The following is a 27050-nucleotide window of genomic DNA, read 5'->3' as shown; positions in this document are numbered from 1 at the left end:
TCAAATCAGGTTGACCAACATCTACTCAGAGGTCATGAATCCCGGGAAGTCCAGGGTACTCTGCTCCTTGTCGGGCTCTGGGTTCACTCCTTGCTTTGGATGATATGGTTGCTGTGCCCGGGCACTCACAGGATGCTGGGAGCTGAGGTGAAATGAGAGGAAACCACCAATGAGGAGGACACCTCAACCGAGTGTCCACAATCTCATCAGATGTCGCTGCCACCCAGGGAGGAGGGGTGGCAGAGCAGGAGAGGCAAGAATGTAAATGGACAGGTGTCTGGTAGACCCTGCCATCTACATAGGACCCAAAGGAAGCAAAAGTAGGGGAGACCAGCAGGGCCTGGAGGTGGGGCAGACCCAAGTATCTGAGGAACATTAGGAAATCTCCTCCTCCCCGCAGTCTGTCTCCCTCCTACCTGCCTGAGATCCTGCCATTAATGCCACCTCTTTGGGTAAAGGCATTGTTGTCACCACTGATGAGATGTCCCAGGGAAAGCATCTCATGTGGCCACTGGCCCTTAGATGGAAATTGGTGCCATGGTCACCGATGGAATGATTACAACAAGGGGGAAGACCTGGAGACAGGACAACTGTAGGAGGAGAGGAAACTTAAGGGACTTCCCTAGAAGCAGTGGTTCTCAAACTGAGCTCACATCGGAACCCTATGGAGAACATGGTAAAATAAAGTTTGCTGGGCTGACTCCAGAGTTTCTGATTCAGCAGGTCTAGGGAGACCCGAGAATTTGCTCAATTCTAACACATTTCCAGAGGATGCTGACACTCCTGGTCCCACTCTTTGAGAACTACTGGGCTAAAGAGAGATCAGGGGAAAAGCAAGTAGAGCCACTATCTGGACATCCAGGACTAGCCAGTGGCCGGGGCCTCTCTTCTCCCCTCCTTTCACTTTTCTAAAGAGGGAGCACTCTGGATCATTGTGCCACAGAACATCAGGATCTTAGAAATCCCTTGGTCTGGTCCCAGCAGTTTAGAGTTGGGAAAGTGGAGCCCAGAAGGAACACTGGGGCTTGGGCAGAGAACCACGTAAGCACAGGGCAGAACAGGGGTGTCCTCACTACAAGTCCAGTGCTCTGTGCACTGTGCCCAACTGCCTTAGTGCCTGCCACCTTGCGACTTCCCATCTCAGCCCCTCTGAGTTATGTCCCCATCTGACCTGGGCCTCAGGGATCTCAGGAAATAACTCCTTGGGCCCAAACCCCAATTCCCCCTACCAGAGGAGCACAGGAGGGGAGCAATGTGTGACTTTGGGACACAGAAACAAAGCAGGCCACATCTGACCCAGACACACAGCCCTGCCCTAAAGCCCCTGCCACCAGAGTCCCTGCCCTTGGGGCACTCCCAGTCTGATGGAGAAAACGAATTCCCTGCCAGGACACAGGGAGAGAACAGAGAAGAGAGATGGGAGTGGCATGAAGCAGCAGAGTCCAGAGAAATGGATGTGAAACCCACCTCTGATACTGACTTCTTGATTGACCTTAGAAAAGTTACTTTACTCCCTGGGCCTCAGTTTCTTCTTCTATAAAGTGAGGATTATAGTAATAACACCTTACATTTATCTGATGCTTTGCAGTTTTTCAAAGCACTTTTGCAATGAGGGCAGTCAAGGTGATTGACAAATTTGTCCAAGAAATATTTACGGAGTGTCTACTGTGTTCCCAGAATTGTTCTGATCTGGGCTGCACGATTCAACAGAACAACAAAAATCCCTGGCCTCATAGAATATACGTTCTAGGTTGGGGGAGGGGAGAATGACAAATAAAATAAGCAAAACATGAAGGGTCAGATGACGATAAGTGCTAAGGAGAAAATAAAGCAGAGAAGAGGGAGGGAGGTATTGGGTGCGATTTTAACAAGCCTGTCAGGGAACCTCACCAAGAGATGAAGGAGTGAGCGAAGTGGGGGTCTTGGAGGGTGTGGGCGGGGCGGGGAGAGGGCTAGCATCCTGGGTCTAGGACAGAGCAAGTGGAAAGATTCTGCAGTGTTCAATGGAGAGTTCCGCACCCAAGCCGTATTCTGGGGAGTTGTCAGGATGGAGAGCCAGAACTACGTGGTTGAGGACAAGAGGCACATGAAGAGATGTAGCTTGAATAACCCTGTTCCTAATTCTTAGAAACTGACCAAGACCACTCCTAAACTCTTCTTGAATTGTAGAAAGACATGGAGAAGGGCAGCTGCCATTCATACAGCCCTGACGTTCTCCAGTAGTCCACACTATCTACGAGAAGATCCAGAAAAGCCCAGAACCCCAGGATGACACCGAGACCGTGAAGACACTGGGGCAGTGAGGGGCCTTCGCAAGATCTCCCCCAACCCACCCTTCATCCCAGGATCCTAAGATCTCCCTCCTTCAGGTGGACCTGGGACTTGACCCCAAGTCTTTCTGACCCATCCCACTGAGACAGCAGAGCAGCAGGAGCTGCTCCCCTGGATTCCCCACCAAAGCTTTCTCCCTTCACAGACTGTGGTCAGTGATGGTACTACTCGAATATCCAAGTGTGAGAGGTAAGCCTTTCAGCAGTCAGCCAGATTTCTGACCTGTGACCATCTTAACCCCATTAGGGAACACCCATGGTTAGGCAGGACCTGCATACGGATGGTCAGGGGATAGAGATGCTTTCCTGGAATAGGGAGAGTCCTGGTGCCTCTGAGAATGATGAGTCTTGGGTGGAGGAACTTCAGGATGTCATAGCCCAGCCCAGTACCCAAGAATAGAGAAAGGGATGGCCTTTGACTATGGAAAAGCCAGAGGCTGGCAGATACAAGATTCCGGGTCAGTTGTGCCTGGGAGGGGTGGAAAGGGAGGGAAACGCTTTTTGAGCTCCAATACCTACCAGGCTTAATCTAAGCACAGTAAATGAACTATCTCAGGATTTTGCAAATTCAAGTAATTCACAGACCCTTTTATTTTTATTACATGATAGCATGCAGTATAAAACTCAAAAGGCAGGTCTTGTTGACATGATAATGTTTCAGCATCTTATTGCTATTGTAAATGGGGTCTTGTTCCCATTAGATCTTCCAACTAGTTGATTAAAATAATGCACACATAACATATATAAATTTTCATGTTACTAACTTTCTTTTCTGTTTGTAACAGTTTTTCATTTGATCCCTTTGAATATCTGCGTAAATAACCATATTATCAACAAATAATTATAATTTTTGCTTCCTTCTTTCCAATTTTTATGCCACATTCCTTTCTCTTGTCTAATTGCATTGGCTAATACCTCCAAAGCCATGCTAAATAATACTGATAAAGATGTCCTTGTGTTGTTCCTAACTTTAATATAAATGCTTCTAGTGTTTCTCCATTAAGCATGATGTTTTTATTAGGTTAAGGCATATCTGTTTTATCATGTTAGGAAAGCATGTATTTATTCCTATTTTATCAAGACTTATACTGAGAATAAAATGTTAAATTTTATCATTTCTCATTTCACCTGTGCAAATTTCATATGCTTTTTCTTTATCATCTATTAATAAAACATTAACAGATTTCCTAATATTGAGCTATTTTTGCAGTACTGGAATAAATCCCAGTTGATGTATTATTCTTTTAATATGATACTCTTTGATAATATTTTATTTTGGAGCTTTGTATCATTATTCATAAATGAAATTCTCCTATATGGTTTTTATGCTTTACTTTGTCAGTTTGGTATTTGTGTTAGACTTATTAAAGACAACTTTTATCTTCACTTCTTGTAATAATGTAATAAAAATTTGCTTTGTAGTCCAAAACAGGTTCCATTTAAAGAAAAGAATTCTAATTACCCAGTGTTGATTTAAATTATTTTTATTAAAAATTTACTTAAAGATGTATAAACATCAAACTACATGTACATGACTTGTGCTTATAGCATTTATACTATAAACCAAATAAATGTGGATAAAGTAAATAAAAACAAAGCAGTCAAACAGTAAAGCAATGGTCATTGAAACTAATATTCAAACGTACAACTTTAATGTGATGGGTGTTTTTGTTTTGCTGAAATTAAATCATTAATGTTGGGATTATAGGAAAAAACTGTAGGTTCACATTAGGTTCAGTAATTAATTTATTTTTTTAACTTTACCACAAAGACTGCCACTTCATATACATTTATTGGACAACACTTGATTAAAGTCTTTGTTTACCAGTTCAAGACAGTCAACTTCATTCTTAACCAAAACTCTGCCAGGTGACAATTGAGAGAACTATAAATTGTAGGATTCACCTGAAAAAAATTAGCATTACAGCATTATGGAAATCTTCACTGAATACATACCTATCTACTTACTACTGAAACCCTAGACCGAAAAATTCTTCTTTGGATATTTGCTACCATAGCGGGTATTTACTACATTACTGTGAATGAACTTTGGAAAGCTGTTACTACAAAAACAGAATCCCACACCTCTACGTGCAGGGCAGATACGCCCCTGACCTCTACAGAGCAGGAACTTTGGAGCTTGACATGCCTGTTTGAGAAGAGCTGTGGGCCAATTAGAGGCCAATTCAGTGAATGATCAAGCCATCAAAGATATCAAATCTATCCATTTACCAGAAACGTCTTTCTTTTAACTGTGTATAAAGCTTAAAGCAATTCGTACTGGACAGTCTGGTTTAACAGCTTTTGAAGATTTCTGTCTTTTTTGTAGACAGGATTCCATTGTTTCCTCCTAAAAGCACCTAAGACAATGTTTGACTTTTCTCTACTCAGCTCCCTGCGAGGAGAAAAAAGGAGAAGTCAGTTCACAGGACAGCCTGAATTAGTGATTCCTGAAAGGGGGAGGTCGGGGGGCAGAGAGGTGAGGAGACTGACAGGCAGAGCGAGGAGGAGACTGAGGGTCAGGGAGGCAATCTGAAGGCAGAACCCTGGAGTCTTTGCTCCCCAGGGTTCTCATAGGCCCTGTTGATCCATTCGATTCACATTGTTATAAACTTTATCACTAATTGATAGAAGTACAGATTTTATCAATTTAGCATATTCAGCACGTTGATCATTCAGTGATTTGCTTGTATGGGAAACGGATTCTTCTGTAAACTGTTTTTCAGCAAACCAGTTTTAGATGAATTGACCTTTGGGCAGGTTGATGTGAGCCTTACTGCTTAATGGCTAAGAAATTTGGCTTCGGGGCCAGCTGCCTGCGTTAAGCCCTCACGCCGCTTACTGGCTGTCTACTCTTGAGCAGGGTCGCAACCTCTCAGAGCCTCAGTCTCCCCATCTGTAAAAGTGGAGTAAGCAAGGGCTGGCCAAGCAGCATAGTGGTTAAGTTTGCACACTCTGCTTCGGGGGCCCAGGGTTCACAGGTTTGGATCCCAGGCACAGACATACACACAGACATCCAGCCATGCTGTGGCAGCATCCCACATACAAAATGGAGGAAGACTGGCACAGATGTTAGCTCAGCAGCAATCTTCCTCAACAAAAACAGGAAGATTGGCAACAGGTGCTAGCTCAGAGCCAACCATTCTCACCAAAAAAAACAAAGTGGAATAATCAAGGGCCTCCCTCCTAGAGTTGTTGGAAGAGTCAACGAGTTAACACACTCACAGCCTCAGAGCAGCACTCGCGTCACCAGTGCTCAGTGCATGTTATTACTGTCATTCTGCCCTCCCTGCCTGAGGGCCAGTCCTTCCACTTGTCTCCTCTACGTGAACCACGCACTGGACAGTCCCCGTCAGGACCACCCTCTGTGTCGTCATCTGGTCCTCCTGTGAAGATGCTTTAACACGAAGCAAGCAGAGCCCTGAAAATGCCTGTAATAAGGTGGTCACTGCAGGATCCAGAACATGCACGTGTTAATGTTCAGATTATCATCGAAATGAAAGCATGAAATATACACATTCTAACGGAGCTCTTGCAGGTCCATGAGGCTACCGTGCACACCAGTTTGGGAAACACCATTCTAGGAGCAACGGACCCAGACAGGAAAGACAGCAGACAAAAGAGCAAGAGCGGCGGGGTTGGGGAAGCCCAGGAGCCACAAGGATGTCACACCACATGGCTGGCCCAGGCTGACGGGAGGAGGGGAAAAGGAATGGAATCCCACAGAGCATTCCTCGAGGAACAGGAATACTCCACTCAGCAGAGACAGTCTCCATGTGGTTTTCACAGAACTGGAGCAGATGGAGCAGACGTGGTTCTCAAACTCTTGTTCCCCAAAGTTCCTGCTCTCTTCCTACGCTGCCCAGGCCACTGTGACCAAACAAAGAATACAGCCATTATATCTAGTTCTCTGACTCCTGTACTGAGTTCAGTGTCCTGACAGAAAGCAAAGCCAAAAGGAATCCAAACACGTGTCTACTGAGGCAAAGAGCAAAATAAATAGGAAGACCTCAATCAAAGATGAAAAAGCAGAAAAGGAAAAACTAAGACCTACACAAAAAATTCATCCTCCAAAATAAAGGAAAGGAAGAACAGTTTTCAAAAGACTGATGAAACCAGAGATGAAAGATGAACTAAGATATAAGAATATGATTGGGGGAGGGGCAAAGACAATAATCAAAGGGAAAAGTAATTCTTTTGCAGATTTAAAAATGCAGAGACTAAAATCAGCACTACAGGGAACCATATCACTGATGTGGAGGACAGGATAAGAAAATAATGTAAAAAATAAGAGGGAAGCAATTAGAGCAAAGAAGAGCAATATGGACTGACAATGGAGATCAAACATGTGGATAACTAGTGTCCTCCAAGAAGAGACAGAAGGAATGGAGAGGAAAAACTACCATGACCAACACCATCCATTTCCTCCCTCAAGCCACCCCTCTTCTCACCAACAGAACCCTGCTTGGTTCAGCTGTCAAGAGAGAGAGCGGGTATCAAGGATGGGGCGGGGGGATTCCCCTGACCTCACGGTGGGTGTGTGACCTGGTTCTGGCCCAGGATATGTAAGAAAAGTTTACTGGGGGCTCCTGAGAATGACTTCCACCCCGACAAGAGGAAGGAGGCTGAGGAGAAGCTCCCACCCCACACTGCCCCTGGCTCCTGCCTCTGAATGTGGCTGTGTGAGAATGTGATGCTCGAAACTGTTGGAGCCGTCTCAGAGCAGAGGGGAGGTCAGGAGGTGGCAGAGTCTGACCCAGGGCCCTGGCACCCCTGAGCACTGATCCAAACCCAGCCACAGCTTATCTCTGAGCCTGGAAATCACCAGGGGAGCAGCACGAGTGACGTTACAGATGCGGGAAGGAGCAGCGTGTGGACAGGTGAAAGGGAATACTTTTGCAGTTTGCTGGTTGGTTTGCATCTGCTAAGTTACAGAGCACAGAGAAGGAGGGGCTGGAGAATAAGTTGGACACGGTCATGGAAATTAGGTTTGCACTTCTTGTTCAAGATGTTCTTGAACAAGGTAGATGCATGTGTTTCCTCCCCTTCCAGAGAACATTAAAACCATACTAAATCTATTTTGATTAAGTGTATAAATCACAGCATCAAAGAGAGACAGGAATAACTAGTCGGCAGACCAGAGACGCCTGGAGTTTCAGAGCGAGAAGGAAGAGGGCAGCCTAGCAGGGCAGAGCCAGACCCCAGACCAATGACGTCAGCATCTCTGGGCTAGTGCCCTGGAACAGTATTTCTTTAATGGCCCTGGTGATCCTAATGTGCAGCCAAGTTTGAGAACCACTGACCTGGGATACACACAAGGGGCACAACAGGGGATGGAGATGTACGCCCAGAGGAACCCACAGGGGCTCTGAACTCACAGGCCCAGGTAGGATGGAGGGTGGGGTGAGAATGCGGCTGAAACAGGGAGAATACTGGGAGGTCTGTGCATTGAATAGTCAACCTCCAACCCTCTGTCCACCTCCAGGCGTGGGCCGTCATGGAGCCAGGCATTTCATTCTCACACATCAACAAAGGAGACCTCTTCTAAAACCAAAACCAAAGCCAAGAAACTCTGAATACACTGTCTGGAGAGAACTCGGGCAGCTTGTGTGGGCACGGGAGCCTCAGGAAAGCCTCCCTCATTCCCACAGTTAGGGGTTCCCCAGCGTAAAAGCCAGCTCCCTACCCTCACCCTAAATTGGAGCCTGATGCACACAGAGCTGCTTGGCTCATTTATAAATGTAAGAGGAAAACCAAGGACACCAGGACCAGCCCCCTGCACCTGAGCCCCTGCTGGGAGGCTGTCCCTGAGCCAGCCCAACATCTGCATCACCTGTGTGGTCGGCAACCATGTGGACCAGAACACTGCCACCAACGGCACCGGGGAAGTCTATTGATCAAGAAAGTGCCCAGCAGGGTGAGTGTGCCCAGCTCCTGAGACACTCCTTTCCCAGGAGATTGGGGGTGGGGTATGTTGGTGCTCACCACCCCCAGGAAATGTGATGTCCAACATCTCCAGCCCTTGGGACAATACCAGATGAGATGAATCAGAGACAGTAAAGGCTGGCATGTGACCCAGGAAACTATGGGGGATGGGTGGAATCGGGGCTTTTAGGAAGAGCAAAGAACAGCTATGCCAGGCACTGATGTTTCTCTCCGCTCTGCCCTAAATCCATCTTGAAGGGCCCTTGAGTGGACAAAGAATCATCTCTGTAATTGTGACCTCAAGACAGAAACTTGAAGATAAAGAAAGGCAGCTTTGACTCAATATTAGAGGAGAGTTCTGTACTCAGAGTCATCTAAACATGTAACAGATGCTTTGGGACACAATGCGGTCCCTGTCACTGGTGGAATGTAACCACAGGCAAAGTCACCTGGTGGGTTGTTATAAAGTGGAGGAAGGAACAGGACTCCACAGTGAGTTCGCTTCCAACATGGACATTCTTAGATTCTAGGAAATTCTCTGCAGCAAAAGCACATAGGGTTATTGCAAACCCCAGTTTCCCAGACCGCCAGGTGGAGTGGAGGGCCTGCACTGAGCCAGCCCACCACAGGGAGTGTGGACAGTCCCAGGACCCATCACCCGGAAGCCGCTCACTCTGCTCCGTTTCTGACCCGACGGGGACCAGAGCTCTGTTCCCCCCATTACTGTGGATGGTGCTGGCAAAAGGCCTCTCTCCTTGGGCTCCTTGGGAAGCCAGGAGTTCAGCTCACAAGAAGGGTTTCCAGCAGAAGGGAAGAGAGAGGTGGCCGAGCAGCGAGACAACTGCACTGGGGCCTTCTGTCTTTTCTTGTGCTTTGTCAAGTTTTCTAAATCATAAATGAATGCTTTCTATATTCTGCCAAGTTTTAAAACATATTTGTTGGCATGAAAATGCGTTATTTTTTAAGGTTTGAAGGAATCTACCTGTAATAGCATGCGGCTCTTATGCCCTTAAGGAGAAAATACTTATATAAGTTTTACAATATTTTCTGTGTTGATTTTTTGAGCTTTATACACACATGTAGATCAATTTTAGCAATTCATATCATTCTGGAAATTATCTATTTCATTAAGATTTTTAAATTGAATAGATGTTTATTACGTATTACACTCTATTAGTTTTTCTAGTTGTTATGGTGGTTCTGATGTTGTAAATATGAGAGGATCTCATTGAACGTCTAAGTGATAAATTAGGTGAAGATTCTGGCCCTGAGAGCTGTGGAATCCCATTGCTCTGTTCACAGCTTTTCTTTCTGGGTCTGTTTGCTAAAGCAGTTTGGTGGTTCAGCTGGTGGTGTGTGGTGTGTTGAGGCGGTGTCCTCTCCCTCCACTCCCTCCACTACAGCTGGGAAATGAGAGGAACACGTGTGGGTATTTCTTTGTTTTTTTGGTTTTGGGAGATTAGATAAAACATCACACCCCTGGATCACAGGAAAGGTACAGACATTCTAGATCAGAGACCCAGGCAAGACTTAATCTCACAAATGAACGTGACTGAAGAAAAATTTGTCAATCCGGGGAGGGTTATATAAGAAATGGAGCATAAAGAGAGGTGAGCGACAGAGACAAGTGCAGTTCTGTCACGCGGGCAGGAGATTCCCATGCTCCAGGCAGGTACGTCCCACCATGGAGATGAAGAGCTCAGACTAGAAAGCCATTGGCATCCACACCAGCAGCGTCTACTCACCTGTCCTGACTCAGGGCTCCCCGAGCAGCCCAGTGACACCTTTGTTTCCCACGTGGCGTGTCTTTGGGAGAGGACATACTGCTCGGGCTAACAAGACCACCCAGCCCAGTTAGCAAGTGTGCCTCTTAATACAAATTGATAAGTCAGCATTCTGGTTGTGCCTATCAGTGTCTTTTGACATTTGTTAGCAAGATTTTGCATCTCCAAGGCAAATCACACAGGGCAATGGATGAAGTGGAGCTTCTAGGCTCATGCTCAGGGTCCCTGTGTCAGACTTTGGACATTGGTGAGCACACCAAAGTAATTCCAACCTGTGCGGTCTCGTGATTCACTCATTCTTTCACTCAACCAACATTTCCTGCACTGCCTGCTGAGCACACACCGAGAACCATCTTGGAAGACAAACTCTCAGTCTCCATGCCGTGTACATTCCCATTTGAATGGAATGGCCTTCACGTAGGCCAAAGGTTTCAGTTCTCAACCCAGATCATACATCAGAATCAACTATTGGGTTTTGTAAAATACAGATGATCCCTAGTGTGGGGATAGTGTCCAAGTGTCTGTTCTTAGAATCTCTCCAGTTGACCTGATGAACAGCCAGGGTTGTCAGCTGGGTCAGGGGGAGTGCCCATTTGAATCAATTAGACCAAAAGTTTCACTTTGCCTGTACTGTCTAGACAGATCCAGAGATATCTGGGGTTATTTCAATAAGATTCTGAAGGCATCAATTCCACACAAAAGAAAGTGAAAATAAGCATAAATACTTTAACGACTTCCTAAGATGATAAGCTTCCTGTTGGCACATATGTGGCATTATCTGCCTGAAACACAGCTCTGCTCATGTCACTGCCCTGCTCAAAAATTGTAATAGATAATCTTTTTCTGATAAGTGCTATAGAGAATCTGATGATACAGAAAAAGAGACGGGTTCCGGAACATAACCACTGTTAACTTCTTGACATATCAGTTTTAGACTTCCTTTATGCCGACATAAACATACGTTTGTATATATTTATAATACAGGATAATACTATACACACTGTCCCATAACTCTTTTAATATTCCAGGGGCAATTTCCAATCTAAAAATGTAAAGATGCAATTTATCCTTCTTATTACGTCTATAGTACTCCATCATGCAGACAGACTACACCTTATTTAACCAGTGTACAGCTGTCAAGAGTGGGGGCTTTAGAATCCAACTCCAAAATTTAACCCCAGCTCTGCCACTTCCTAATTATGTGACCTGGAGCAAGTTCATTAACGTATCAGTGTTGCAGTTTCCTGGGAATAATAATGGTATTTGCATAATAGGATTTGCAGTTTACACTTTGAGGCCTCCATTCCCATTGTCTTTAAACTACAGCCCAGATTAAATGCCCCCTGAGTCACAGCCTTTTGAAGAACAATGAGGAAAAACAGAGCTTGGAGGAGGGAGGATGGCACCTGGAGGAGTTTGCAGCTTTAAATAGGGAGGTCAGGGGAGAAGATAACCTTTGTACAAAGACCTGAAGGAGGTCAGGAAGTGAGACAGGCAGACAGCTGGGGGAAGAGAATTCTAGGCAGAGCGAAGGCCCTGAGGCAGGAGCATGCATGGAGCATTGAAAGAAGGACAAAAAGCCCAGTGTCCTAGAGTGAATTGAGGGAGGAGGGGAGCAAGAGAGATCAGGTCAGATGGTACAGGACCTTGCAGACAAAGGGGATTCATGGGGGCGTTCTGAGCTAAAGAGTAATGTGACACAACTTAGGTTTTGAAAACATCACTCTGGGTGACTTTTTTTTTTTTTTTGAGGAAGATGGGCCCTGAGCTAACATCTGTACCCATTTTCCTCCATCTTCATAATGGGACGCCTGCCACAGCATTGGCTTGATCCTGTGCTTAGGTCCGCACCCGGGATCCGGACAGGCGCACCCAAGGCTGCCAAAGCAGAGCATGCAAACTTAACTGCTACACCACCAGGCAGGCCTCTAGATGACATTTGAAAAATATACATTAATGGGTTAAGACAAAACTAAGGACACTGAGTCTACTGTAATAATCCAGGTGAGAATTGATGGTCCTTGGAACAGGGGGGTGGTGAGAGGTATTGTGTTGTATATATGAAAATAAATATTTGAATATATATATTGAACTGTTGACAAAAATAATCCATATCCAATCTATAAATGAAAATTTGGGTGAGTTTATTCTGAGCTTAAATCTGAAGATTATAACCCGGGAGAGTCTTTCCACAAAGGAACAGAGCACTCCAAAGAGGTCGGGGGGTATACAGGGTCGTCATATACCCTCAAAGAGGATGTTTCACATATGATTGGAATGTCCCTTTTACAATAGTCGCGAGACTACCCTGTCTGCACAGCGATTGATGGAAATAGCAGGTAGGTCTTCTGTCTCGGTGAACACAGCAGGGTGGCAGTCTGCTGTCTCCAGCTGGGTGGTCACAGGTGAGCTGGGAGGTGAGTGCAGCAATCAGTTCCTAGCCTAAGGAAAAATGCTAATGTCGGGGGGAAGTTGCATCTTTATCTCAAGGGCCTTTGTTCTGGCCATAGGAAAAGTCTAAGCAGATATGCAATGCGTGCTCAATAGCCAGTCAGGCCCTTTGGAGGAAAAAAAGAAGTCAGGCCGAATTAGGTTTATACCAAATGGCTTCCTCACATACTCCAATATATCCTATTGCTTGCCATTTTTATTTGTCAGAATGAAAAGATACCAGTATTTGCTGATAGACTGTGGGATATGAGAAAAAGAATGAAGTCAAACATGACACCAAGGTTTTGTGGCCAGAGCAAATGGTCGGACTGAGGTGGCATTTTGGGGATGGGAAACTGTATGGGCAGCACGTTTGGGGAGTTTCGAGTTAGAGGAGCCAAGCTGGAGACGCCACTTGTACACGCGAGTGGAGATGGCCAGTAAACAGTCGGAAATTTATGATGTGGTGTCCAGGGGAGGGATCACATCTGTGAGTCCCTTTTGCCACATAAGGTCATAAAGTCACAGGTTCTGGGGGTTAGTGCATGGCCATAACATCCCATCAGCTGCGTGTGGCTGTGAAGGTGAAAGCTACGTCACCGGTATTTCAAACACCAGCAGGGTCACCCATGGTGGACAAGTTTCAGTGGGTTTTCCAGACTAAGAGACAAGAAAGAAGGACCTGCACACACACTCCCAAAATAAATGACCATGAAAACCCTCTGAATAGCGCAGAGCATTGCCTGACACAGCATCACGAGATGAGAGGATGGTGCAGAAAAGACCAGGCAGAGATCCGCTGTGCCGTGCACCAGGTCTATAGGAGTTGGAATTGGCTCAGTGCACTAATAACAAAGGACAAAACCTCATTCATTACAGGCTTTGAAAGCCCTGTTCCCTTCCCTTCCTTTTCTTCTTTTTTTTTAATTCCTTGCTATAGGTGGGATTGAAAGGGCCAGTGGGCGGTCACTGCTCCTGGGCTGATGGGCATTGACACCCAGCCATAACCAGTCACCTGGGATGCCAGTGAGGAGATGTCATCTTTTTCTCTCTCGGCTTTCTGCTCAGCCTGAGGGAAAAGAGGTCAGAAACAGTCTTTTTATGGATCCCCCTACTCCTCCCTTATCCACGCACCATCCAGCAGGCTCCTAGCATTGCTTCATAATGCTCAAGCCTGTAGCTCAGAACTTTGCTCTGAGGTCAGGGATGAAGCAGCTGAGCTGAGGTGACTGGGAGGCTAACCAAGAGACCCAGGAATCTAGGCCAGCAGACCAGGTACCAGAGGTCATAGTCCAGTGAGTCCACCTCTGACCAAAGAGCTGAGATCCAAGGCAGGAGGCATAGGTTTTGAGGAGGTGAGCAACCCCATGGAGGAGAGAAGCTCCCACACGCCACAGTGCAGGCTGCATCAGGTCCTCAGGCAATGTGGGGTTGGAGGTTGGGTGGGGAATCCTCACCTCAGATCTCTGGGCCAGGGAGACTCATGAGAGGTCATCAGCGGGGTCATGGGAGGTCATCATGTCCATCCTTGCTTCCACATGGACCCAGCACCAGAAAGACCTACAGCCACCTCTGTGCTCTTGGTCTCAGCCTACTGAGCCCCTGTGGGAGGAAGGGTGGCCCAGACCCTTCACAGAGACAGGTACTTGTCTTCTTGGTCCTGGCCTCCTACAGCCCTGACACCCTCCTGGGCAAACCCCAGGTTAGTCCAGCAGAGAAGACTCATGACTAATCCAGGACAGACTGTGCCCATGGCCTTAGTTATGTCCAAAGCATTTGAAAAAGTCAGATGTTGGAGAGACCATTTCCAAACCTTTGGAACCAGGCAGGATCCAAGGAACATGTGACTTGGACGGAGGCTTGAGGCAGGATGGTGGTATTTCAACAGGCAGGGATGAGAGCAAGAAACAGGGAGAGGGAACTGTCATTCTAGACACAGGGATGTCAGTGAGCAAAGAGGGGCTGACCTAGGGGCTGAGGCCAGCATGGTTGTGGGGGGCTGAGGGTCAGCAGAAGAGTCTGGAGACGGCTGGTTCAGACCTTCCCACAAGCTTCACTGCTCAGACCTCAAAGCAGCCCCACCAAGGAGGGTGGGAGGACACTGCTCATCCATTCTAACCACCAAGTGCCCCTATCCAAGGTAGGAGAGGAGATGAAGCTGTTTTCCTAAGGGGGCAACTCCCAACTTTGGGCCTCTGGAGTCATTTTCTGAGAAGCACAAGAATTGAAAGGGCCTGAAACAGTACAAAAACCTCTTCTCACTTCACAGGAAAGTGGTTTTGGGACCCATGGGCTGACGTTGAGGCCGAGGACCAGGTTAGCACAGGTGGCCAAGAGCAAGGGCTCTGGCCAGAATATAATGTACACTAGACACTCTCCCCAACACACACACACACTGCCCAACACATCCAAGGGAGCCCTCCACAAGCTGCAAAGGAAGCATCGGGCCAGTCCCTTTGTGGGCTCCCAACCCCCCATGCTGCCTCCATTGACCCCCAACCCAGCCAGCACCAAGGCCCTCACTCCCTCCTTGGTAGCATGGTCAACACCTCCACAGAGTCTCCACACTTGGGCTCGTGTTCTCAGAAAGACACACAGCAGAGGTTGTGGGGATTAACAAGCACCATCAGGAGGGTCTCCTTTGGGAAGCTTCAGGAGGAGAAGGGTCAGGAACTGAGTCAATGACAGGGAATGAGCACTTGTCCTGCAGGAGTGAGGGTCCTGAGTGGGAGGGCAGCTTGGGAAGGTGGCAGAGGAAGTGGCATGGCCACATGTCATGTGCCCAGGGAGTTGAGTGGCAAAGGGCAGAGTAACTCAGACCAAAGTCCAATGGAGCTGGACCAGAGCTGGAAGAGGCAGATGTCTGCAGGGATCAAACTCAGCGTGGAGGTGTCCTAGGAATGCTGATTCTCCTGCTTTCTCCAATTAAATTATCTTCATGGCCTGGTCTGGCTTCTGGACCTCACTGCAGACAGTAGTGAGAGGTTATTTTCTTCTAGATGTCATTCATCTAGACCCTAGAAATGCAAGACAGAAGGTTCCTAGAACAGCTGCGGGATAGAAAGGCCCCAGAGGGACCTACATAGAACCAATGCTGCTGACATGAACTGCATGTGAACTCCCTCAGAGTGCCCAGCACTACACTGGCCCCAGTTGTAAATTTTCTTAGAAAATACCAGTGACTATCTGGAAAGAGTTAAAGACACAGCAGGGCCAGAAATGCCAAGACCCAGGCACAGGGGGACCTGGGAGAGCCCAGTTGGGCACTGCTCCAAGCTCTCATCTTCTCCCTGCCCCCTCGAGACTCCTGCTGGCTTAGCCCTGCACAGTGGATGTCACCATCATGGTTCCTGTGTTCCTCCTGCAATTCTGCACCTGAGTCATACATGGAGTGGAGCTTGAATCTGGGCCTTGGAAACCTGTACCCTCGCCCACTGCTATGAACTCCAAGGCCACGCTACAGATCATCCCCTCCACAGGGACGTTCCCTGAGCAGTAAAATGCAGGAGACAGGGAGCCGAGGGCCCCGTGGGGGAGGGGAGGTACTGAGCCAGAAAAGAGAAGTGCAACCTGCCTCTTGCAGTCTCTGGCATCTTCTCCCCAGTGTCTTCCAAAGGCACAGGCCAACCCCAAGGATCAACAGCACGGCCACGATGGTCCCTAGGATGGTTCGCATGGGGCCAACGGTGGCTTGTCCATGTGAATCTGTTTCCCTCACACAAAGAGAGTGAAGAAGGTTAAGGCAAGAGGGAACTTGAGATACCCATTGCCAAGGAGAGATAGAGAGAGCAGATGGAGAAGTCTGAGGGTCCTGGTTCAGAAGCTGAAGAGGCAGGAGCATGGAGATTCATTCATTCAACCAGTGCCCGAGCTCCTGCTTGCTGCCAGGGATGTTGAGATGGACAAGACTGGGTCCACGCCCTTGGAGCTCATCACCCAGCAGGGAAGACTGAGAGAATAACGAAGTCTGCCAGCCAGAGGGATCGCAGTGCAATAGAGGTTTACACCTTGCACATAGGTCTTCAGGGAAGGGCCTCCCAGAGGAGGTGATGGGTAACCTGAGTCTTGAGGGAGGAATAGGAGTTTACCAGATACTCAGGGTGGGCAGGACATTCCAGGAGGGAGGAGCACCATATTGAGGACATGGCAGTGTCAAAGAGCCAGCCCCTGGGAAGTTGCCAGCACCCCACTGGGGCAGGCAACAGAGGGACAGGGCAGGAAGGAGCCAGGCAGAAAGATCAGAGGAAAGCAGGAGTCTGCTCTCAGAGGGTCTAGTGGGTCACACTGAGTGTTGAACTTTATTTAAGGGTCCAGTATGGGGGTGCGGGGAGGGTCACAGGAGGTTTTTTGTGATGCTGACACATCAGATCCCTCCACCAGCTGATGCAGGGTAGGGTAGAGTGACGAGGCTGCACTCAGGGGTACCAGGTCACCCGTTCATTCAATGGAACACAGTGAACAAACTGTGCCAGAAGCTGTGCTTGGCACAGGGATTCAGAGGAGAAGAAGACAGGGTCCCTGCTCTCAAGGTGCTCCAGGCTCTGGAGGAGACAGGTACATAAACAGAGCATTGCCACTCAGTGAGGGGCCGGGGACCCTCCTTAAAGGTGATCCCTGAGGGCAGGATGGCTACAGCCCCTGCAGGGCCCTGTGCAAAATGAGAATGAGGAACCCTGTGTTCAGAGATTGTCAGAAATTTCAAGATGGTCACCACAGAGCTTTAAACCCAGCACGGGGCCCTGTGTGACAACAGGGGACACATGCTACTGAAGTCTGCCATGCCTGAGGGAAATCCTTCAGTAGGAATAAGGCAAGAAATGAAGGAAACGGTGGGAGGAAAGATGGGGGATGAAACAGCATCTCCAGAGGCTGACAAGCATCAATAGGAGAAGGCGTTTGGGACTCCAACGAAGCAGGTCGGTGTGAAGCAGGTCGGTGTGAAGTGTCAGTGACCAAAACATGGGCACAGGAGTGTCTGAGCCCTGAATCCTACAGGGAGTCCCTGGAGATCAAACACTTCAGGCGACACAGACAAATGACACAATCTAGGTTCTTTCCCGAAGACCACTCTGCATTCCCTGTGGAGGACGGGTGGGGTGGGAGAGGTGCTGGACAGCTGCTGCCCACCAACAGGGGCAAGAGGTGAGAGGCATTGACATGACAGTCATTTAAGAACAGAAACAAGTTGGATGTGCCCCCCAGACTCCTGTAGGGGGTGACCAGGTGGGGATGGTGCTGATAAACATGGTGGGGAGAAAAGCCCAGAATCCTCAGACCCCAGTGCTCCCTGAGCTCCGACAGTGCCCTCCCCACCACCACTGGCAGGTTGTACTTACCATGGGCACAGACTTCCCCAAGGGCTGAGGTGACAGTTTTCTGGTCCTCGGAGTTGCTGACCACACAGGTGAGGCTGGCATTGGGCTGGCGCAGAGGTAGGTTCACAGCCAGGGTCCAGGAATTGGGGGCTGGTCCCGGTGTCCCTTTCTGCTCCAGCTCCCTGGGGAGGCCTTTGCTTTCCCAGGTCACATTCAGGTCCTCTGTGACCCCAGCAGCCCTGCACTCTAAGATGATGCTGCACAAGCGTGGTGTGATGGACAGTGACTGGACCAGGATCTGGGGAAGGGGCACAGGTTCTGGAGTAGGAGGGACGAGAGAATGGAGCCTCACATGAGTGGAGAACATTACAACTGCCACATTCTCACCCATTATCTCATTAAAGCTTTGTCTTCCTTCCTCTAGGAAGGGGAGACATTTTACAGATGAAATAGAATTTATCCAAAGCTAAATATGTAGTAAGAGACAAGAAGGAAGGGAGCCACTAGTTAAGCCTTATGTGACTGCATTAGACCGAGCAAGTCTTAAAGTCTCCCACAAGAAAATAAAGCCAGCACTCCACCTACCCAAGGCCCTTTATGTTTACAAAATGGGTCTTTCCTAGAAGGAGAAGTCGGGATTGAAGGACTTGTCCTGGTCCAAGGCCCTTGCCTGCTTCTCCTGCTGAGATGATGCCTGGACTACACAGCCCACAGTGAACAAGGATATCTGGCCAGCTCTGGGAGTCCAGAGAAAGGCCCCATGCGCCCCAAAGTGCAGACATTTGTGAGAGATGCAGTGGTAGCCACTAGGAATGACAACCCCACGTGTGGTTAGAATGTGGCACTGAACTTGTGGTACACAGAGGAACAGAAGTGACAGGTTTACAAGCCAGTCATAGAAATCCCATGGGAACCTAAAGCTGTCAAAGCCACTCTCTGTAGGAGGGTATTTCTCTATGCAGAGGAGCTGTAGGGTAAGAAAGAGGTGCTAAATGAGGTCTTCAGAAGTGGGGCAGGCTAGACTTGCTCCTACGTCTATGGAGGCTCTTAGGGCTGGATTTTGTGAGTGACACTGGCCTTGGGCTGGTCCTGAGGAAGAGCAGAGGGAATAGGGAGGATGAACTACACGTGATTTCTGAATTATGGCAGGCAGAACAGTGCCCCCCGCCCAAAGATGTCCACATCCTATTCCTCAGGACCTGTGAACGTGTTAGGTTAATGGCAAAGGGGAAGTAAGGTAATGGATAGAATTAAGGTTGCTGATCAGCTGACCCTAATATAGTGAGATTATTCTGGATTATATGGATGGGATCTGTGTAATCACAAGGGTACTTAAGAGTGGAAGAAGGAAGGAGAGTTCAGAGGAGGCAATGTGAGGAGGACTCGTCCCACCATTGCTGCCTTGAAGACAGACAAAGGTGATCAAGACCTAAGAATGCAGGCAGCCACCAGGAGGTGGAAAAGGCAAGAAAGTATTTCTCCCCTGGCTCCTCCAGAAAGGAACATGCCCTGCCAACACCCTGACTTGAGCCCAGTGAGACCCGTGTCTGACTTCTGACCTACATACAGCACAGCAAGATAATAAACTTGTGTTGATTTAAGCCACCAAGTCCCCCCTTATTGCTAGTTTCATTTTCTGCAGTTCATTTACCCACAGTCAACCAGTCTGAAAGTATTAAATGGAAAATTCCAGAAATAAACAACTCGTGTGAAATTGCATGCTGTTCTGAGTAGCATGTCAAATCTCGCATCATCTCACTCCCTCCCACCTGGGACGTGAATCATCCCTTTGTCCGGTGTATCCCTTTGCCCAGTGTAGCTGTATGGGCTACCCGCCCGTTAGTCACTTAGTAGACGTCTCAGCTATCAGATGACTGTGGCGTTATTCCAGTGCTTGTGCTCAAGTAACCCGTATTTTACTTAGTAAGGACCCCAAAGCACAGAGCAGCAATGCTGGCAATTCAGATAGACCAAAGAGCAGTCATGAAGTGCTTCCTTTAAGTGAAAAGGTGAAAGTTCTTGACTTAATGAAGAAAGGAAAAAAATAGAATGCGAAGTTGGTAAGATCTACAGTAACTTTTATTATAGTACGCTGTTTTAATTGTACTTTTTTTATTTTTGCTTTTTACCCTCAAATCCCCCCGGTACGTAGTTGTATATTTTAGTTGTGGGTCCTTCTAGTTGTGGAATGTGGGACGCCACCTCAGCATGGCCTGATGAGTGGTGCCATGTCCACAACCAGGATCTGAAGCTGTGAAACCCCAGGCTGCCAAAGTGGAGCATGCAAACTTAACCCCCCGGCCACGGGGCTGGCCCTAATTGTTCTCTTTTATCATTACTTATTGTACATCTCTTACTGTGCCTAATTTATAAATTAAACTATCATAGGTATGTATGAATAGGGAAAACATAGTATATATAGGGTTCAGTACTACCAACGGTTTCAAGCATCCACTGGGGTCTGGAACGTATCCCCCACGGATAGGGAGAAGTACTGTAATGTGTTCTAGCAGCAATAGAAAACTAACACATAAATAAGTCAACTTAATCCTCTAAAGAACAATAAGTGTTATGGAAAAATTCCATTTCCCCCAAACTTCCATTTTCCTCTCCCAAAACACTGAAGTGACTTTATCCCTGGTGTGAATCTCAGCTCTGCTCCCCATTTGTGCTGAACCCACTTATCCTAATTTCAAAGGAGAAAATAGAGCATGAAGGCTGGCATTGGGAAGGAGTGCTGCAAAATGGGGCCCGTGTGACACTCTTAGCTACAAAAGAAGGTCATAGCCATGGGATTGAGGTGAGGGGGTGTCACGTACCATAGACAGTGAGGTAGAAAATCTGGTTAGATTCCATTCCCCCAGTTAAGCTGGCTCGAGCCCGGTACTGCCCACTGTCACCACGCGTCAAGTTCTCAATCCTCAGTGACGTCATGTTGGGCACATGGACCCTCTGCTTGTACTTGTCCTCAAGGCAGACCCAGGTTGGAGTCCCTTCTGACCCATTATGGACTCGCAGGATGACTCTGTATTTTAAGTCAGGGCCAAAGCCCCATGAGATCTCCTCCAGCTTGGTTCCTGGTTCCTTGATCACATGAAACAACACAGACCCTCCTTGGATCTCCTTTAAAGGAACGTGGACTCCAGATTCCTGAACTCCAGCACCATGTGCTCCAGAACTCTTGACCTCACTGCTGCAGACACCTAGGGCATTGGAAACAGGAATGTGAGTGTTTTTTCATCAAGAATAACAGAGAGAACCACAGAACCCATCTTTTTAATGAAATCCATCCAGTACATTACCTTGATTCTTGGAAGGCAGCCTAGTACAATGAACTTGAAACAATTCTTGAATCAAGTCCTTGTTCCAGTGGGGTATAACCTTGAATAAGTTACTTAAACTCACTAACCTGCAGTCAGGTTCCCTACCTGCCTCAAAAAGATAGTGTGAATTAAATGAGCTCAGGGATCAAAAGTACCAGCACATTTTCTGACACATACTAAGACCATATCTGTAGGAGGCAGCTTCCAAGGTGGGCCCAAAGACCCCTCCCTCCTCATGCTTACACCCTTGGATCCACCTCCCCTGGAGTGTGGTCCGACCTGGTGACTTGCTTCTAAGGAACAGGATACAGCAAAGGTGATGGGATGTCACCTAGCGATGTGAGGTTATACACGACTGTGACCCATCTTGCTCGCACTCTCTCTCTCCCTCAGTCTGATGGAGCCAGCTGCATGTTGTCATCTGCCCTGTGGAGAGGCCCACACAGCGAGGAACTGAGGGCAGCCTCCAGCCAACAGCCAGGGAGGAAACTGAGGCCCTCAGTCCAACAGCCATAGGAACTGCATCCTATCAGCAATCACATGAATGAGCTCAGAAGCAGATTCTTCCCAGCTGAGCCTTGAGCTGACTGCAGCCCACACCAAGGCCTTGATTTCAGTCTCAGAGACCCTGAGCCATAGGACCAGCTAAAGGACCCCTGGATCCTGACCCACAGAAACTGCGAGACTGTACATGGTATTATTTTAAGGCACAAGTTTTCGAGTAACAGGTTACACAGCAATGGATAACGAATACAATAACAAGGTTGCCCTCCCTTCCCCTTCCTTCCAGGCAGTGTAGTAGTCAGGATGGGCTGGGCTGGGCTGTGGTAACAAATAATTACAATACCTCAGGGTCTTAGAAAAGGAGAGTTTATATCCTACACCATATGTCCCGTGAGAGAGGGAGGGAGGGGGCCTGTCACACGTGGTGGAGGCTCCACCACCTTGTAGCTGCACCACATGAAATCCCCAGTGTCCTCAGAGTCTCTCAGTCCCACCTCAGAGGATGTTTTATTGAAACGTGCTGAGGGGTCAGACTGGGTGATCCAGTACAACAGGTGGTCTAAAGCTTGGACTTCAGAGCCAGCGAGACTAAAGTTGACGCCATCTCCTGGCTGTGTGGGATGTGAGCTGTTATTGAACCTCTCAGCCTTCACTTTCTCATCTGTGAAATGGAAATGATGACAGTGCTCACCTCACAGAATTATTGTGGCAATATAAGAAGATAAAAGCTCTCAGCACAGTGTTCAATAATTCATCCATAAATGTGTTCCAGCTCATTATGATGATGATGATTCTTGACCAAGCCTACCTGGGATCAGAACCAGACATTCCCAGGTCCCAGGGTGGTACCCTTTCCTCTTCCCTATCTGCCCATCTAAGGGGTCTCGCCCTGGATACAGGGCTGGGCTCAGACACCCGTGGGTGCAATCCCATAGGTGGCTGTAGGGAGTCGAAGTCCAGCCAGGGCCTTCTTGTTTACCAAAGGCCTCAGACTGAAAGGAAATTTATCTCTGTGTCCACAGCAGCTGGATTCCATGGCCACTGTCAAATCCCATCTTAGCAGATACCTGAGGACATCTGTGCTACAGGGGAAGGTGGTAAAAATGGAGGAAGGACAGGCTACATGTTATCCCAAGCTTGGATTGAAAAAATTACTATTATCAACTCTATTTGGTGTGGGCATTTTCCCCTTTCTTTAGTGAGTTGCTTTGTAATTGTAAAGGCATTATGTGTTCATAGAAAACTATTATGTGGATTATGGAGTTGATTCAAGTAAAAATCAAAGAATGCCTCGGCACAGAGGTAAGTACTGTTATTGATGTGTATCCTTCCAGGTTTTCTCTATGTAACCACAATTGCCATAAACCCTGTAAACACAGGGCACCTGTTTGTACATTCATTCCAGCATCCTGATGGCCTGTGTGGGCGTGGCCTCGGACTCTTCCTTTGAACAGGCTGTGACAGCCTCCTGGTTCCCTCATTAACTAAAGAGTGAAATTAAAGTATTCTTTAACACCTTGGTCAATCATGGCATTCAGAGTTAATCTCATGTTGAAATATGTAATTTTGGGTACAGCAATGGACACTGACCATAAGTGCTCTATCTAACCTGGGGCTCAAAGAAACAGCCCCGTTCCAATGGGGAAATGTACAGGCAGCCGAACTGAGAGACATTTCAGTCTCCAGTGTGGCACTTTCCTAAGGGATTTTCACAGCTAATTCTGACCAAACGGTGTTTGCCTTTTCCACCACCACCACCACCCCCCCCCCCCCCGCCACCCCCAGCATTGGTAAGAAGGGGTCAGCACCAAGGGAACAGAGAGAAAGAAGCTGATATTTTCTGCTCAACAGACAGAAACTGAGAAGGTGTGGCCGAGGTTCTCAGCTGCTTCTGAGCAGTACAGCTGCAGCGAGCTTTCCCCAGTGGGATTTGCAGACTGAGTTCCACACACTGGGGGAAGGAGATGATGTCTTTCTAGGTGGTCTGGAGACCCCTCTCAGGAGCAGTTGACAGAAAAAAAAGAGGGCAAGGTTGGATCTCAAAGACAAGGCTTGAGGAGGAGGATTCCCTCTCTTCTTGGAGGGCTGAGGAAGTGACCACAGGGACTGCCAGGGGTCTTCTCTTTGAAGGTGCCCTAAATAGACTCACCAGCTGGCAGTCCCTGTCAGGCCACAGGAATAGGACAGGATGGGAATGAGAGACAGAGCAGAGGCCTTGAAGCAGCCACAGGAGAGTCCTGTCTGGGTGGAGTCACCAAATCGCAGAATGTCACAGCTGGGAGGAGCCTTAGAGGGGATCTGCCCAGGCCCTCCTTTCACAGAGGATGAGGCTCCCTGGTGAGTGACCTTGCCCTGGGTCACGCAGGGCAGAGCCAGACCTGGAGCCTGAGTCTCCTCTCTTCCCACCCAGGGCTTCTCCCCTGCAGGAGCTGCCCACAAGCTCCCCCACCCTTTCCCTGCCCTCCCCAGGGCTCCTCCCTCCCAGCACTCTGTCTGATCCCAGGATCTGAGCAGGTCCCAGAGTCTCACCCTCCAACTTCCCTCTCCAGGGAAAGGGAAGCAAGACTTAGAGGGGTAGCAGAGCAGGGGCTTCTGGCTAGGGGAGGGTTAAACTGCAGCCCAGCCTGACTCCCCACTTTCTAGAGAGGAGGGACCCAGGAAGAGAGGAGGCTCAGCCCTCAGCCTGCAGGGAGGATTGGCCCCTGAAGCTGCGTGGGGAGCACCAGCTGTGAGGAAGATGGACGAAGACTTAGAAAGAGAAGGAAGGCAGCAAGAGCTCTCTGGGCCACAAAGGATCTAATCCTGAAGAAGAAAATCAAGCCAGAGGAGGGCATGGTGGTAAACAAGGTACAGATAAAATTCACTTGAATAATATAAAGTTTAACACTCAAAAATCACCATAAAGTGTTGTCCATTTTTCTGACCATTCCTCCTTTTTCCTTCCTCCCTGTCTCTCCATCTCTCTCTCTCTTCCCTCTATAATCTTGCAACCCCAGAGCCTATGGAGAAAGCTCTATATAATTTAACGTACTTCTCCATTTAAATAAAATTGACTAAGTGGAGAAATCCTACATTTTACTGTTGACACAACATTACCTGGTTAAAGGGGTCTAATGCAAAGCTCATCACGAATTCAAGACATACTGTGTACAGACGCTCTCTAATCCACTAAATTTCATATAATTCCCTGCAACTTCATATAGTGGCTGGGATGTTAGAACAAAAAAATACAATGAAACCTTTCACAGCTTTCACCTGAATTCATAATTCGCTAGTTATTATTATTTTCATTAGTTCTTTATTTAATTTCATTATATGTAAACATAAAATCTCCGATAAAGTAATAGATGAGATACTCAGGCTTCCTTAGACCAGCCTTTCTTTCAGTTCTCTTTCTGTTTAACCCTCCCCCGTCTCTACTTCCCCCTCCTTTCTCTCCTCCCCAAGTTCACCCTCTCTGGAAACCCACCTTAGCAGTCTGCTGTTTCCTTCCACATTTTCTCCATTTATAAACATGTGGGTACACAGACACCCTTAAATTTTGAAGGCTCCTGTTCATTTATAAAATTAGATTCCATTGTGTTCATCCTCCTGCATCTTGCTCGTGGAAATCCATGCCTCTGAACTCATGGAAATTGGAAATCCCACCCGGACAACTGGTACATTTGGTTTTTATCCTCCATGCTATCCCATGGTACAATAGTCCTCAGTTTGTACAATGATTCCCGAACTGCTGGTGCTTCCTGTGTTCCCAGGGTTTGTCTCTAAAGAACTGCTTTCAGTCTGGGGTCTCCAGGACCTGGGCAGCATGTGGCAGTGGAGGGAGATGCAACCCACAGGCAGGAAAAAGGCATCCTCCTAGAGGGTTCACTTTACCCGAAGATAAACGCTTCTTAACTTTTGAACATGAAAACTAACAATGTAGTGGAACGCAAAATTCACAAGTAATTTTAAGTTAAATGTGAGACTCCCAGGGACTCTCTCCTTGGTGCTTGGAGCTAAGACCCAAACCCAGACAGGGAGTGCTCATTCACTCTCCTTTTTCAGAGGAGAAACCCAAGAAGCTGGAGTTGATTCCTCCAGCTCAGGCACGGAGCTGCCAGGTCAGCCCCCTCTCCACACGACAGCTTCAGAGGCTGGCAGGTCCCCTCTGAGTTCCAGGTCTGGGGTGCCGCGTTCCCACCTGCTGTGTCCCCAGGAGCCGCTTCTTTGTCTCCGTCCCACTCCCCAGGCAGCTCCAGACTCTCCCAGCTTCCCTGTCATTGCAGCAGAAGTGGCCTCACCTCCCTGTTAATGGTCCCCTTGATGCAGCCAAGGCCGCCCTAGCTCAGGGTTCCCAGACTCCCCACAACCAAAATGCCATCAGTTCTTTCTGTTCACCCCTAGACTTGAAACCAAATGCAGTGCGTTTGCTAAATTAAAGACTTGTTTTGTCTTTTTGTCCACCAAAGACAGCAGACGGGGAGGGAGACCCTGCCCCCCCCCGCTCCACCCCGCTGCCCTCCCTTCCCGGAGCCCGGGCCACTCACTGAGGAGGAGGCTGCTGAAGCCCAGGAGCCAGGAGGCCCAGCAGAGGGGGGGGTCTTCTGAGCAGGGCCCCATCGCAGGCTCCCTGCCAGCCTGTCCCGCTGCAGAGGAAGCATCTAGGAGGCAGAGACAAAAGCAGAGGAAAAGCTTCACTCAGACAAGCCCTTTACGCTCTTCCCCACCCCAAGGGCGGAGCTTAATATTAGTTCTGGGATCGCAGCCCAATAGTTAGAGTGACTCATTCAGATCTTTCCTGTCATCCCTGGTATCTACAGTGAGACGTCAATCATAATTGCAGAACCAGTTATAAACAGCCTCACACTATGATCCTCCTGGCCCAGTGTTGCAGAGACCCCTCCCTGCAGTGATCTCACACTTTTCAGCCCTACACCCACTCAAAACCCTCACCTGCTTCTCCGGTCAACAGCCTGCCCCAGGCAGCCCTGCCCACCAGTGCCAGTGTGGTCAGCTCAGAGGTCACTCCGTTACAGCCAGGCTGGGCTAAGCCTCTCCTGTCCTCTGTCCCCATACCATTGAATGAGTCAAATTTTCACTCAGATTCTCCGCAAATTTCAACTGTCAGTCACCTAAGTAAGAAGCTCTGAGCAAAAAAGCAAAGCTCTTTGTGGGAAACGTTAAATCCCCACACCCCCAATGCACATGTTGCCGTTTGCCTATTGCTTGAGCCTACATGGCTTTCTCAGCGGCCACTAGTGCTAGTGATGCTCCCCACACAGGGCGTAGACTAACCTCTACAGAAACTGACAGGCTCTTAGCTGCATCCCAACCAGGCTCTTCCTCTAAGCCTCTGCCAGCCCTGCTCCTGCCATCACAGAGCGGCAGGGACAGAGACCTGCACACTCCTCCTGGACGCAGCCTCCGCTGTCTCAGACTCACCGCCCCTACTGAGGG

The 27050-nt window shown here is 48.2% G+C and overlaps 1 protein-coding gene and 1 long non-coding RNA gene across 6 annotated transcripts in view; one reads left to right on the top strand and one right to left on the bottom strand.

Annotated features, from left to right (window-relative positions):
• LOC106825759 (uncharacterized) overlaps nt 1-6287 on the top strand; it is a 31321-nt gene extending 25034 nt beyond the window's left edge. The window contains exon 6 of the long non-coding RNA XR_011498121.1: nt 2170-6287. This is a non-coding gene — a long non-coding RNA (uncharacterized lncRNA). The remainder of the gene's footprint in view (nt 1-2169) is intronic.
• On the bottom strand, nt 1-26414 carry LOC106825754 (SLAM family member 8-like). Of its 5 annotated transcripts, none has more exons than XM_070497331.1 (5): nt 26141-26308; nt 20604-20987; nt 17806-18102; nt 16040-16174; nt 6476-15430 (listed from the first exon to the last, which is right to left on the bottom strand). In XM_070497331.1, exons 1-5 carry the CDS (start codon nt 26211-26213, stop codon nt 15348-15350), a joined length of 972 nt encoding a protein of 323 aa, XP_070353432.1. In that variant the 5' UTR covers nt 26214-26308; the 3' UTR covers nt 6476-15347. The 5 variants fall into 5 exon arrangements, with proteins under 5 accessions (XP_070353433.1, XP_070353432.1, XP_014688213.2 ...); XM_014832727.3 differs by having other exon boundaries at nt 6480-15486; nt 26141-26307; XM_014832726.3 differs by having other exon boundaries at nt 6487-15486; nt 16044-16174; nt 26141-26414.
• Nucleotides 26415-27050: the final 636 nt, after the last annotated feature.

This window comes from Equus asinus, chromosome 25 (genome assembly GCF_041296235.1).
Source record: "Equus asinus isolate D_3611 breed Donkey chromosome 25, EquAss-T2T_v2, whole genome shotgun sequence".
In the NCBI taxonomy this organism is placed as follows: Eukaryota; Metazoa; Chordata; class Mammalia; order Perissodactyla; family Equidae; genus Equus; species Equus asinus.
This window is presented reverse-complemented; position numbering and strand designations above follow the sequence as displayed.

Excerpts from the sequence above, each read along its gene's own strand:
- LOC106825754 (XM_070497331.1), bottom strand. The coding sequence starts at position 26,213 with ATGGGGCCCTGCTCAGAAGACCCCCCCCTCTGCTGGGCCTCCTGGCTC. Across the intron at positions 16,175-17,805 it reads TGGGGAAGTCTGTGCCCATG|ATTCACATGGACAAGCCACC; the intron begins GTAAGTACAACC and ends TGAGGGAAACAG. Across the intron at positions 15,431-16,039 it reads CCAGAGACTGCAAGAGGCAG|GTCCAGAAGCCAGACCAGGC; the intron begins GTTGCACTTCTC and ends GTCTGCAGTGAG.